Genomic DNA, 15,447 nt, shown 5'->3' on the forward strand with positions numbered 1-15,447 from the left:
GTCTTAGTGAAGATTTCAAGTTGGGAGAGCTACGTGGGTCTGGTGCTTAGTGCAGAGGTTGGATATGTGCATTCCATTTGGATGTGCATGAAGGCAGGTCTTGGAATGGAAAAGACTGAGCTAAATGCCAGAAAGTCTAGCTAATGAGAACTCTAATTAGGGTAGTAGATGGCAAAATGAAGCATGTTGAATAGGGCTACAGTCAGATGGTGTAAACTTCAAAGGAATCATGCTTTATAGAAAAGGGTAGTATAGTAATGGTTTGTCAGTGGTGAGGGGAACAAAGAGCCCACCTCTTTACCCTGAAATGTCTGGGATAAGAGTGAACCAGTAGCTGCCACTTGAGGGCTTAGGAGTCTCCCCCAGGAGGGCCAGGTTTTGATTAACTCAGGGAGGTAGAAAATGCTTTAAAGTCATTAAGTATATGAAAAGTTTATAGTTTATGTAGGGGCACCTGGGTGGCTCAGATGGTTAAGCGTCTGCCTTCTGCTCAGGTTATGATCTCCATGTCCTGGGATTGAGCCCCATGTCAGGCTCCCAGCTCAGTGGGGAGTCTGCTTCTGCCTCTCCCCCTGCTTGGGCTTTGTCTCTCTCTCAAATGAATACATTAAAAAAATCTTTTAAAAAAAAAGTTTATATAATGGAAAGGTTTAGAAGGTATTTCAGAAGAGGAATTCTCTCTGCCTTGCCTGAATCTTCATTCTCTTTCCTTTACTATTTATGTTATTTTGAGTAAATTCTCTACTCTAGTATGCTTAGAGCATTGGAATTACTTTCTTTGCTCTAATACTTTTCTGAAATGTTAAGATTGGGAAGGCAGTAGATACTCTTTCCACTAGATGGCACACTTATATTGTTATTAAGGGAAATGATGAAACTTCAAAATGTAAAAACCTTACCGTAGTCTCACATGTTACAGTGTAAAGGTTTCATTCCAATGCAGTTTTTAAAGTTAATACTGCTTCATCCTTGGTTATTAGTTTCAATATTCATGACGTATTTATAATACTTTATGTTTTCTTTAATTTGATGATTTCACTTGACCGTAACAGTTTTATTCAGAATGTCTAATGATGTTTATTTTTAATTGTGTTATGTTTATATGACTTATGCTTCCTGGTGTTGGTAAACTCATTTTACAGTGGTATAGTTGTCACAGACAGGTAGGTTGTTGCCAAATAAGAGAATAGAAAAGTAGATCTTTTCTGGCCATTTAGATTGAATAAATTGGTGAAATCTCACAAGGGAAAAGGAGCAAACCTCCCTTACTTTTTTAACATGTATATTGAATAGAGAAATAGATTTCTTCGTTCACAGACCTTATTTAAAAAGCAGGTAAGTATAATATATACTTTTATATCTTTAAGTAGCTCCCTGTCTAAGTAGTCCTCATTTATCCATGTGATAGATTTTGAGGTTCAAAATAGAACATTTACAAGTACGAAACTTATCTTTGAGAACCAAGTTTGCCCTATCTATCAGTCAATCAATCAGTCAGTCAATCTATCTATCAAGTAGGCTCCACGCCCAAAATGGAGCCCAGTGCTTTTTTTATAAATAGAAATGAATTTATTTCACATTTTTAAAGGTATATACATTTTTTTTCTTCTTCATTGTTATTGCTTCTCCTGTTTTCTGCCTCTTAGATACCTGCTTTTTTCATTTCAGGACTCATATGAACGTGCGAAACATATCTTGAAGACTCATGCAAAAGAGCATAAGAATCTAGCAGAAGCTTTACTAACCTATGAGACTTTGGATGCCAAAGAGATTCAAATTGTTCTTGAGGGAAAGAAATTGGAAGTGAGATGATAACTCTTAAAGTGGGTGCATTGCTGGTTTCACTGCAAGTATATATAAGTAGCTTCAGTAGTCTCCTTTTGCAATGCTTTTCTCCCATTCTTGCCTTGGTATCACTCAAGGGTGTGAAACACTTTGTCTCTCTTTTGTCACATTTAATCTAATTTTGGTTATTCTTATGATGACACCTACTGCAAATTATCAACCCATAACAAATATGTTAAAGAAAATAAAGAACTATTAGGATTCGAAACAGCTTGTTTGAGAAATGTCAGTCAGTTATTTAGTTGAAAATAAGTAATGATTTAATGGTTGGTTCCTCTACTAGATGTGAATAAAAATTGTGCCTTTAGCTCTTGGGAAGTATTTTTACTTGGCAGAGTAAAATTGTTGAAGGGTTGTCTTTGTTTTTCGATAGTACCATTTACCTCTGATAAAGAAATGCTGCCATTTGGCTGTCGGTGAACCGTATTTCTATATAGGTCAGTGGGAAACTTCATTAAGATGCACTTAATTGTGCTCCAGATTGTCCATACACAAAATAGTTCTGTTTTTGTTTTTGTCTAAGAGTAGAGACTTGTAAATGTACAGATATAATCAGAATTTAAATGATTATAACCTTTTAGAAATGAAGCCAGCTTACATTTTCATGGTCTTTTTTTTTTTAAACGTTATCATTCTTACTAATGAAATTTATTTCAGAGCAGCAAGTATTTTGTTAAATAAAAATTGAGTCACTTCAAAATCTGAATAACTATATAATTATGCTTGGTATTAAAAGAAAAATTAATCCAAAATCTCAGTCCCTTCAAAGTGAACTTTGAATTACCCCATGTTAGAAATGGAAAGTCGTGTTTGCTTTTCATTCAGATTTTGTGAATATAAACATGTTGTTATAGGATTTACAGATGACTTTATTTAACTCAATAGAAAAATTATTTTAGAGCTCATTGTATTGGTTTTACAACCAAATTATATCCTTGAAGTGATTTTATTAAAATTACCTACAGTTTTCTAATAACTTTTAAGCTGTATATGGTCTTCATTGAAGAAGTTGATAGAGGGCGTTTGCTATACGTATCCCGGCTTTTTTTTGTTGTTGTTGTAATTTTTAATTTTGATCTAATTTCAAACTTACAGAAATGTTACTGGAGTAATACAAGGAACTCCCTTATACCTTGGTCAAGAGTCATCATCCCATTTTTTAATTGCCCATCTCTCTTTCCCCTTTCTCTTCTCCTTCCTCCGTCCCTCTCCCTCTGTCCTTCCTTCCTTCTCCCTGTGTGTATACATGTCTTTGTGTGGATGCATGTTTTTATTTTTCTTGGATAGACTTCTAGGATTGAAATTGCTGGGTCATGTAGTAAGGTCTTGTTCACCTTTTTAGGAACTTGACGAACTGCATCATTCTCCACACCTTCTACAGTATATTCTTACAGTCTATTTTTTTGATAAAGTCATTCTAGTGTGAATAAAATAATATCTCATGGATTAACATGCATTTATCTACACTGATGATACCCTCTCCTGTTTTATTGGCCATTGGTATATTTTCTTTGGAGAAATGTCTATTCAGACCAACATCCCTGTCACTTTTGGGTTGTTTGTCTTATTATGTGTTGTATGAGAGCATATATTCTGAATACAAGTCTTTTATCGATCTTGCTTTTTTTTTTTTTTAAAGATTTTTTATTTATTTGAGAGAGAGACAGCCAGCGAGAGAGGGAGCACAAGCAGGGGGAATGGGAGAGGAAGAAGCAGGCTCCCAGCGGAGGAGCCTGACATGGGGCTTGATCCCAGAACGCTGGGATCACGCCCTGACCCGAAGGCAGACGCTTAACGACTGCGCCACCCAGGCACCCCAGATCTTGCTTTTTTTAAATCCAGTCCAACAATCTCTGTTGAGTGTTTAGTTAATTCAAATTTAGTATTGATATACTTGTTTCTACACTTCCCATTTTGCTCTTTGTTTCCTGTTTTTGTCATATCTAAAGAGATCCTTCTGTTCCTCCTTTTTTGGGTTACATCTTAGTGGTTGATCTAGGTATGACTGTGTGCATCTTAACTTACCAGTCTACTTTAATTCTGGTCAAATGTAAGAACTTTGTTTTAATATATCTCCTTTTCTTCTCTGTGCTTTTAGTGTCATATGTTATATCTGTGCATGTTACAGCAACTCAACAATATAGTGACATAACTAGTGCTTTAAATAATCTTATTTCCCCAGTCTTTCTCTGGGAATGTCTTTTATTTTGCCTTTGTTTTTTTAAGAATCGTTTTGCTGGATATAAAATACGTGGTTGACTTTTTTTTTCCCTTTAATCATTTTGATTATGTTATCCCATAGACTCCTGGCTTCCATTATTTTTTGTAAGAAGTCATCCGTTAATCATAATTTTGGTCTCCTTTTGTGATAGGTTATTTTTTTTCTCTTGCTGATTTCAAGGTTTTGGTTTTGTTTGCTTATCCTTGTCTATTACCAGTTGGACCATAATAATGTGTTTAGGTGTGGATGTCCTTGTGTTTTTCCTAGTTGGGATTTATTGGGCTTCATGGATCTGTAGATTAGTTTTTCATCAAATTTAAGCAATTTTTGGCAATTATTTCTTCAAATATATTTGTCTTTTTTTTTTTAAAGATTTTATTTATTTATTTGACAGAGATAGAGACAGCCAGCGAATGGGAACACAAGCAGGGGGAGTGGGAGAGGGAGAAGCAGGCTCATAGCGGAGGAGCCTGACGTGGGGCTTGATCCCATAACGCCAGGATCACGCCCTGAGCCGAAGGCAGACGCTCAACCATTGTGCCATTTACTTGCATTCCTAATCTGAGTTTTAATGTTTAAAAGTTACAAAGAGGAGTTACAAATGTCCCACTCTGCCTAAGGAATCTCAGAGTCACAGATGGTGTCTTCTCTGGATAGGTGGGGAATATGGGAAGAGGGGCTGCAGAAATGGTTAAAAATAATAATAATAATAATAATAATAATAATAATAATAATAATAATAATAGTTCTCCAGCTGTGAACTGCCATAATAAGCAGAAAGTACCCTAAGAGGGGGTCAAAGAGATGAGGGGCATGTTGGGCATACCCTGGGACTGACTTGGTTTTAGCACTAACAGACCTGTGTCCCAAGAATCCTGCAGTCCAATGCATACTGGGGAACCTACTTGAGTTCTGGAGGTCAGAGTTCTGAAAATCTCACCAAAGTCAAGGTGTTGGCAAGTCTGCATTCCTTTCTGGAGGTTTTAGAGAAGAATCCACGTTCTTGACTTTTTCAACTTCTAGAGGATTCCTTGCCTCAAGGCCCTTCCATCTTCAAAGCCAGCAATTGGCCTGTCCAGTCTTTCCTCACACCACTCTGATACTTTCACCTCCCTCTTCCTCATTTAAAGGGCCCCTGTGATTACATTGGACCTACCTGGATAATCCAGGGTTATCTCTTCATTTTAGCAGCTTCTAATTAGCAAACTTAATTCCATCTGCAACCTTAATACCCTGCTTGCCATGGTAACAACATTTGTAGCCTCCAATGATTAGGATACCTGCTCCTTTTTCCTTCATAGGCATTTCCCTAATAAATCTCTTGCACTGTACCCAAGCATCTGCTTATTTGAGGACTCAACTAACAGAAGTGGTGCCAAGAGTGGTCTGAGGAGACAGGTTCTGAGACTGTCTTACAGCCAAAAAGAACACCATTGTGAGTGGTAGATGGGGCATGAGTATTTCCAGGCATAAAGTGGTTGTGACCTTAAAAAAAATTCCAGGTGCAGGAAGTTTGAAAGATACGGGAGGAACATGTCCATAAAGATGGTAGATCCACTCCTCTAAGTATATATGCTGGGAGAGAAATGAGAACATACATCCACACAAATGCTCATAGCAACATTGTTCATAATAGCAGAAAAAGTGGAAATAGCCAAAATGTTCAACTGAAAAATGGATAAACAACATGTGGCATATTCGTAAAATGGAATATGATTTGGCCATAAAACAGAATGAAGTGCTAGTAAGTGCTGCAACATGGATATACTGGGTAGAGAGGTGTCCTGCCCCCCCCGCCCCCCCAAAAAGATGCATCCGTGTCCTCACTCCCGGAAGCTGTGAGTGTGACCTTCTTTGGGAAAAGGGTTTTTGCAGATTACCTGAGGATCTTGAGATGAGATCATCCTACATTATCTGGCTGTCTCTAAATTCAATGATGTGTCCTTACAAGAGACACAGAGGAAAGACAGGGAAAAGAGGAGAAAACCATGTGAAGACAGGCAGAGGTTGGACTGATGCCTCACAAGCCAAGAAGTGCCTAGAACCACTGAAACTGGAAGAGGCAAGGAAGGATCCTATACTAGATGCTTTGGAGGAAGTATGGCCTTGCAGACACCACGATTTTGGACCACTGGCCTCTAGAACGGTGAGAATCAATTTCTGTTCGTTTTAAACCACCAATTTTGTGTTATTTATGGCAGCAGCCCTAGGTAACTAAATAATGGATAAAACGGAAAACGTGCGAAGTGAAAGAAGTCAGTCACAAAAGACCTTATATGGTTATATTTAATATTCCATTTATGTCAAATGTCTAGGCAAATCTATCGAGACAGAAAATAGGTTTGTGGTTGCCTAGGGCCAAAGGGTTGGAAAGAAATGGAAAATTGACTGCTAATGTGTGTGTGGGGGGTTCCTTTTTGAGGTGATGAAAATGTCTTAGAATTGGTTGTGGTGATAGCTGCACAGTTCTTTGAATATTTTAAAACCACTGAATTGTACACTTCAAATGGGTGACTTGTATAATGAATTATATTTCAGTAAAACTGTTTTAAAAAGATATCTGTATTGCAAAATTGTATCTTCATCCTGGATTGGGGTAATGAGAAACTGACACAGATTAACAAGTAGTTAAAAGTTAAGTATGAGAGCTACAGGACCTCTTTGGAAGTTCACATGGAGGCCCTGATCTGCAGTGGAAGAGCAGAAACTGAAAGAACAAATTGAAGATGTGATGGAGTTCCAGAGTTCCAGGAATGTGTAAATGCTCAGCCAAGGCAAGTACACTATACCAAGTTCAGGGCCACTGAGACTATCTAGACTCTAAGATAAGAGAGGAATATCAGGATGTATGCCTATGAAGATGTCAGTTCTGCAGACCCGGTACTAGACCCTCATGGATTTAGCTCTCTAGGCCCATCATTCCCTAGTAAGTGTTAACACTTCACATGCTGAAAGACTTTGCAGAGGCTACTCCCAGACAAAGCAACAGGTGTCCCCTCAGCAGCTGCACCCACCTCCTCTCTTGGCTGCCAGGCTAATTTGGGTTAAATCCCAATATAATCAGGATGAGGATATGCTAGGCTCCATAAGGGAAGAAGAAATACATCAAACAAGCTATAAGGAGTAGTGTGTACAGGCAGAAGCTAGGGTGAGTACCTCTCGGATTGGATTTTAAGGGGCTTGATCAAGTGCGATGGAGTGTAAGATTGGATAAGCAATAACTCACAGATGTGGGGTCATTTGGAGGGAAATGGGATTTAATAAGCAAGAGCCCCAGGGGATAGAGGAAATTTGCTGTTAGGTTCTATATTACAACTCCAGAGAAAGCAATAACAAATGCCGAGTAAAGTAGAAATGCCTGAGTTGCATGCATTTGCAACATCAACTGTTCTACAGTTCGATTTAAAAGAGTAAGTAACTTCCCGAAGTTAGCATAGACCCCATGGGCTAAGGGCCTCAGTCCCACACACTGCCCCCACTTCAGATACCAGCCACAAACCCTCAGGCCCCCCAGGCTACCTACACTTCAGGTCGACTTGGCTACAAATTTGAGGATTCCCATGACCCTTTTTCAGGTTTGATAATTCACTAGAATGACTCAGGAAAGTGCTGTATGTATGATTACTGGTTTATTATAAAGCATACAAATGAACAACGAGATGAAGAGATACATAGGGCAGCAAGGTGTGTGTGTGTGGGGGGGTGGTCAGGAAAAGGTTTCCAAGCCCTCTTCAAGCATGCCACCCTCTCAGCACATTGATATACATTCACCAACCAGGAAGCTCCCTGAGCCTCATTTTGGAGTTTTTGTATGGGGTCTCATTATGTGAGTGTGACTGATTAAATCATTGGCCACCCCCATCATGGGGTCTCATTATGTGAGTGTGACTGATTAAATCATTGGCCACTGATTAAATCATTGGAGACTGAAATCAGTCTCCAGTCTCCCCTCCTCTGGCGTTGCAAGGGCAAAGGAGGCAGAGCTGGAAGTTCCAACCTTCTAATCATGTGGTTGTTTCCTCCGGTGACTAGTTCCCTTCCTGAAGCTATCTAGGCCCACAGTGAGTCACCTCAATAGCATAAACCCAGTTATGGTTAACAGTGTTCATGAAAACAGACATTCCTAACTTAGGAAATTCTAAGGGTTTTAGGAGTTCTGTGCCAGAAACTGGGGACAGATACAAAATATATTTTTTATACCACACCCTGACAGGTGACAGGTGAAGGAAAAAGGGAGACCAAGGGAAGTGTGCCTGCTGAAATGGATATTTCATGTGGGGCCAGAAGACCCAACGGAGGATTACATTTCATGGGAGGGCCCAGAGGACACATCAAGACCAACACAAGCATAGCAAGATTAAACTATTAGAAGTGGAGATGGTTAAAAGAGCACGGTGTCTGTTGAGGGAAATACGTCAGGTGAACAACAAGGGTGCTGCTTAATATCTACAACCAGAAAAAGGCAAGAATAAAGGAGCAGGAGGATGAGGGCAATTGCCCCAATAAAAACTGATGACCCCTTGATAATTTTCAGATCCAGAGCCAATGACTAAAGATGTGGAAGAGCCCTGCAATGCCATAGAAAATATATACTACAATATTTCCCCATCTTTCTCCAGTGGACCTAATGTCATTACTTGGATGATTCTACACTGGGTAAAATGGAATTCCTGTATGTTATTCAAGGACTATTAAACGTAGGGTCTGAGTTGACATTGATAGCTGGGCCCCCAAAACATCATTGTAGACCACTACAGTAGGAATTTAGGGGACCAGGTAATAAATTTAAAGTCTGGCTCACAAGGTCTGCACACTAACCAGTGGTCATTTTCTAAGTCTCTGAGTGTATGATTCAAATTAATATACATGGCAGTAGGAGTAACCCCACACTATATACTTGGCCTTGGTGGGGTAAGGGCTTTTGTAGTATAAAATTCAAGCAGGAACCTCTGAAACTGTCTCCAACCCCTCATTTAAGAGAGTAAACCCAAAACAATGTTGCATCCTAGGAGAGATGCTAGCACTCACAATCTAAAGGATGCAAGGACGGTGAGCTCTATCTTCTGTTTGATTCACTAGCCTGTCCCATTCAGAAACTAGAGAGATTGTGGAAAATACCTAAAGACTACTGTAAACTTAACCAAATAGTAGTTCCGATCACAGTTGTCATTGTGGGCCTCATATTGCTTCCAGAACAGACCAATAAGACCTCAGGGAGGTAGAAGTAGTTCATATTTATATGGTATGTACAAAGTGTTCCTTCATTTCATTTGCCTCAGGGTTATATTAACTCATGTATCCAGACCACTGGAACATCCCCAGAATATCTCATTGGCCTATCATACTGACACCACGCTGCTTTGACATGATGAGCAGTAGGTGACTGTAACGCTTTGGGTTTCGTAACCACATGGACTGTCATTGCAGTGAAGTTTTGGGGGAATCTAGTGGTCAGGGGCATGTCAGGGTATTTGCTTAGGAGTGAAAGACGAATTGCTGCATTTTGAATACGTTTTCACAAAGAAGGAAACACAGAAACTGGTAGGCCTCTTTGGGTTCTGAAGGTAGCATATTTTACACCACTAATTCTCAATGAGTTGGGGGTGAGAGAACAATTCTCTGGGTACATTTGGCAATGTCTGGAGACACTTTTTTTTTTTTTTTGATATGTCAAAAGCTGTACATATTTAATGTATAGAATTCAGTGAGTTTGGGGATATGGATATACCTGTGAAACCATAACTACCTTCACACCATAGACATACCCATCCGCTCCCAAAGTTTTCTACTCTCAACAAATTGAAGTACACAATGCCGTATTGTTAGCTGTAGACACTACGCTAAAATAGATTCATCTGGAGACATTTTTGATCATCCCAACTGAGGATGCTACTGGCATCTAGTGGGTAGATGTCAGGAGTGCTGCTAAACATCCTACCATACACAAGAGAGGCCCCCACAACAAATAATGATCCAACCCAATATGTCCATGGTACAAGGTTGAGAAACCCTGTCCTACACTGAGTACTCCTTTCATCCAGATACCTTGGGGACACTAAAGAAAGCAAGACTTAAGCTGGCCCAGAGCAGATGAGTGGTGCAGCAGGTGCAAGCTGTGCTTTAAGAAGCCCTGCTGCTTTGGTCATAGGATCCAGTAGACCCTGTGCTATTCATGGTGTCAGTGGTGGGGAAAAGTGGTACTGTGGATCTTAGTGCAAGCTCCAGTAGGAGAATCATAGTGCAGGCCCTTGGGGTTCTGATATTGATTCTCCACCAGAAGCTTGCCTGTAGAGGAGTCCTATAGTAGACAGAGATGAAGAAATGACTTGGTTTTAGTATTCCTTCTGTGCTTAGTCATTGGCTGGACACAGCCTGGTAGGCACAAGGCCTCAGTGTGAGCACTATGGTGGATATGAAAATGTAGCAGCTGGCTGCATTCTGGGCTATAGCTCAACTGTGTTCTCATGTTAGGTCCTTAAAAAAAAGATTTTATTTATTTGTCAGAAAGAGTGAGAACACACAAGCAGGGGGAGTGGCAGGCAGAGGGAGAAGCAGGCTCCCCACTGAGCAAGGACCCTGACGTGGGACTCGATCCCAGGACCCTGGGATCATGACCCGAGCCGAAGGCAGACGCTTAATGACTGAGCCACCCAGGCACCCCAAGAAATGACATAGTATTTTCAACAGTGGAAGTTTAATATAAAGAATTACTGAACTATGACGAGTAAGTAATTAAAGGATGGAAAGAGAATTCTGAAGGGTACCCTAGGGCTGGAAAAGAGCACCCCAAAAGGGCTAACTTGGGCAGGAGGTTCAAAGTTGTTGAAGAAGGTGTGATTGCAGCACAGTGAATGGCAGAGAAGTTGGAGTCCTGTGTGTCTGACTTCCTCTGTGTATCCAATTGCCAAGCTCAACTCATTTGTGTCATAGCAGATTGTTGCTGTTTATCTGGAGATTGAGCCCTGGCCCTGGCCCATGTTCTGGTGTGCTGCTGCTCTTCTTGTTCCTTCTGCACCAACATCAGAAGTATTCTGCCCTAGCTGCGTACAGCCAGAGCACGCAGTCCCGCCCCCAGCCAGTGACCCTTCGAAAATGGATACCATGCCCCTAGCAAATGCTCTTGACACGTGACTCTCTCTGTGCACCCAGTGCTCAGCCTTAACTCTGCTGTATCCTTAAGATGTGTGTTGCATCTTGCTGCACGTGGATATGATACACTGGAGGCCTAGCACTGCTGTGCTGGTAGGGGGGCTCATTGTGCCCTGACACTCTCTATACATCCATTTGTCAGACAGGCTTCCCTGCACTCCTGAAGGACATTTCCTGCTTGCATGATGACTAGCATGGACCAGCTTTGGCCTGGACAGCTCAGTGGACTGCGACCACACCTCCTTCAATGAGTTCTGAATCCCAGCCTTGGGAGTCACCCATTTGGGTAATCTTACACCCTAGGGCATTTGGATTTCTCTTTTCACCTTTATAATTGATCTACTGTTATAGTTAAGAATATTTTAAAAAGATTTTATTTGTCAGAGAGAGAGAGGCAGAGAGGCAGGCAGAGGGAGATGCAGGCTCCCCACTGAGCAGGGAGCCCAACAAGAGACTCGATCCCAGGACTCTGGGATCATGACCTGAGCCGAAGGCAGTCACTTAACCAACTGAGTCCCCCAGGCATCCCAATAATTTTTCATATTAAACTTTCCCTGTTCAAATTACTAAGTGGTTTCTCTCCTAATTGGACCTTCACTGATACAATATATCCCTTCTTTCTGGAATGTGCTTCTCCCCCTCTCATTGGCTAACCCCTATTCATTCATTAGGTTTTAGCTTTGATACTGCCTTTTTCTGTGCGTCACTCCCTGACTCACTACCCTTACCTTCACATGATTCCATAGGCCTTTTTGTGCTCACCCTAAATGTGGCATGAAATATAAAATTCGCCTCACTCCGTGCACACCAGAATGTCATGTCTGTTGTTTCCTCATTGACTCTCACAATTCCAGAATAAAGGTTTTCAGTACATGTTTCCGTTTGAACTTTATGGTCCCCTCGATATGGTTCTTCTGGGTCAGAGATCTCCAGTAGACACTGGCAGATCATCCTCCAAACACTTGAACCCTCATATTCTAATCATGGTTTAATTACAATATAGTTTTAGTTTTCCTCAGTAGATAGAGTGGAATGCAAGGGAAGACATGTCCAAAAGAATGAATAAACCAGTTATGGAAAAGTGTTTGATGAATGCCTTGGTAACTCTTAAGAGGAGAAAACATTTGTGACAACCCTGAACTGGACTTGGAAAACCTGAGCTAAGGGATTTGTTAAGGCATTCATATCTCAGTTGTTTTTCATCATAAAACAGATATTACTCTAACACATTATTAATTCCATTAGTATAACTATCAAATGAGTATGCAGCAAAACTGAACCAGGGCATCTTTGAGCTTTAGATGGGGATGGGAGTTCTAATCAAGAACTTTCTAGAGACTGTCTGTTCTAGATCTGATGTTAGTTTTCACAGAAGTCTGGGAGTCAGAAATCTTAGGTTTCAGTTGATTGTGAGAAACTCTTTGGGGATCCACATAGCATCTGACCAAGGAACACAGAAGCTCAGAATTGGCCTACCATATACTCTTTGAGTATCTCTGATCTATAGAAGAACGCTAGAGTCCCCCAAATTCTACAACTTACCTAGAGTCCTGGTTGTGGTTCCTATCTCCTTATAGCCTGGTGATGTCTTTGACCCTCATTCCAGGTTACATTAGGAAATGTCAGAGTCTTCTGTTCAAATGTCACTACAGAGAGCCTTTACTGGTCTCATAAGTCACCCTGGGGAATTCTGAGGAGACAAATAAAAGACAAAAGATAATTTTCTAGCTGGCACCTGTAGGAGACAAATACTTGTTGATCATAGTGGGAACCACTGACATACACCAAAACCGTTTTGTCTAGCTAAGCCGGATAGGCCTGAGAAATGGTTTGTTGTTGTTTCTGTTTCTTTGTTGTTCATTGCTCTTTCACCAGTGAAGACACCCATTCTGGAACTAGTTACCTCCTCAGCAGGGACCCTCGTGCTCTCCAGAGCTCTGTATGTCATTCCAGCAGCAATTTTGGCTGAAGATGAAGACCCTTGGTTTCTGAGTTGCTAATTCCAAACAACTTCTTGTCAAATCATTCAACCTACAGACACAAAATGACATTAAATTGCCTCCAAAGAATAAGTGCCTAAATTTATATCCGTGTATTTGCCTTGCCGTAAAAATAGACACCAAACTTTGAAATTTTGCTGGTGTATCTTGTGCAACAGTGGTTTCTGTTAGTTTTTATTTTGGTTAATTTTTTTAAAAGTAAGCTCCATGACCAATGTGAGGCTTAAACTCAACCCCAAGATCAAGAGTCGCATGCTCTACCAACTGAGCCAGCCAAGGGCTCCTACTTTGGTTAATTCTTAAAAATCATTAACCAATGTAATAGGAATCTGGTGAGTTTTGGGTTAGCTGGTTTTGTATTAGCTGTTGTCATGGGTCTGCTCCTGTTCCTGTCTGTCTGCTTCACCCACAATATCAGGTATAGTTCAGCTGTAATTATTGGATCAAGTACCACATTAAAAGGAGTTTCTGTAGACACTCAGTATACAGCCTATATGTATATATAAGCCACACGGCCCATCTTGTTTGCATTTTACTTGATTTTTTTTTCAATTGCATCATGCCATTCTTCAATATTAAATCTTTCTGGTGAGATCTTTACCATCCAATTTGTGCCTTCCCTAAGCACCTGCCAGAAACTGACAACTTCTGTTAACAAAACTGTAGCTTAAACAGTTCCTCACACTGTTGCCATATAAATACACCGGTATCGAAACAATAACCATTTACAAATTATAATGGAAAAACATACCATGACACTAGAAAAATGAAAAAGCCCATATATAAATATATCAAGAACAATGCAAAAAAAAAAAGTATGCAGGATTTATATATGGAAAAAGACTACCAGAAGCTAATGAGACTTAAATTGAAAGATATAACATGTATCTAGGTACACTAATTCAAGATTGATTCTGCTAAAATTAATTCTTTTAACCTAATTAGAGACAAATTCTCACTGTGAATTTTTTTTAATTTGGCATAGTGATTAAAAATTCATCTCAAATAGTGTAGAGGTAAATATTGCCAAGAAAATACTGAAAGAGAAGATTAGGAAGGGGAACTATAGATCTGCAATGGATATCAAAACATATTTTATAAAGAAGTTAAAATAGTAGAGTACGGACACAAGAAGAAGACTACCAGTCAACTGAACAGAACACAAAATCCAGAAACAGAAAAAACCATACCTGAGAATTTAATAACGGTGAAGTGGAATTTTGATTTAGGTGAGAAAAGATGGATTAGTTATGACAAGCAAAGAACTATCTTTTATTTTTTAGACAGTTCTTAAAGTTGGAGCACCTGGGTTAGGCATCTGACACTTCATTTCAGCTCAGGTTATGATGTCAGGGTCCTGAGATCAATTCCTGCTCTCCCCAGCCCCCCCCTGCACTTGGGGGTGGAGACTGCTTAAGACTCTCCTCCTCTCTCCCTCTCCCACTTCTGCTCCCCTTCCCCCCTATCATCTCCCCCCCATTCTCTCAAACACCCCCCCCAAAAACAAAAAAACTTATATGTAGCACCATGGTCCAAAATAAATCTTGGACTGATTAAAGATTTAATTGGGAAGTAGCAGCAGAAAATAAAAGAAAATGTAAATGTAAGGCTGGGCCAAATGGGAGGATTAAGAGGCATGCAGAAACGCGTTTTCAGTTCACCTGGAGAACGTGCATAGTTTTCCCCTTGTAAGTTTGCACTTGGTGATACATATTGCTGAAGTCTCTGACCATGAAAACAGATTTCTTTCCTCTTTTTTTTTTTTTTTTTTACAGTTTTATTTATTTGACACAGAGAGAGAGTGAGAGAGCACAAGCAGGCGGAGCACCAGGCAGAGAGGGAGAAGGAGAAGCAGGGCCCCACTGCACCGCGAGCCTGACGGGGCCTTGATCCCACGACCCTGGGTTCATGCACAGGGAAGGCAGACGCCCAACAAGCTGAGCCACCAAGGAGCCCCTGAAAACGCCTATTGCTGCATCTGCTCAACTCCCTGGAGACCGGCTGGCGCCCAGAAGGACAGGGAAGAGGAGTAAACTGAGGGAGAGTTTGTTTTAGGAAGTTTTCTGGGGGATGAGGCATTCAGCATCCTGAAGATCCATGCACTCTAGCCCCAGTAGTATACAAAGACTGCTTTTCCACACTGGCGAGTCTAACTTCTGCAAAGGTGCAGAAAAGCTCAGCCAGCTCCCACCAGCGTTTGAAGGAACCCCAGCCCTGCTCCCAGGTAATCGC

General features: G+C 40.6%; 1 protein-coding gene across 1 annotated transcript in view; it reads left to right on the forward strand.

Annotated features, from left to right (window-relative positions):
- The window catches only part of LOC123778138 (ATP-dependent zinc metalloprotease YME1L1), a 51,355-nt gene extending 41,625 nt beyond the window's left edge, over positions 1–9,730 (forward strand). The window contains exons 19-20 of the mRNA XM_045775349.2: positions 1,669–6,212; positions 8,280–9,730. Coding sequence (XP_045631305.2) covers positions 1,669–1,812 — 144 coding nt within the window. The 3' untranslated portion in view covers positions 1,813–6,212; positions 8,280–9,730. The remainder of the gene's footprint in view (positions 1–1,668; positions 6,213–8,279) is intronic.
- The last annotated feature ends 5,717 nt before the right edge of the window (positions 9,731–15,447 follow it).

This window comes from Ursus americanus, chromosome 31 (genome assembly GCF_024610735.1).
Source record: "Ursus americanus isolate L20-20 chromosome 31, mUrsAme1.1.p, whole genome shotgun sequence".
Taxonomy (NCBI): domain Eukaryota; kingdom Metazoa; phylum Chordata; class Mammalia; order Carnivora; family Ursidae; genus Ursus; species Ursus americanus.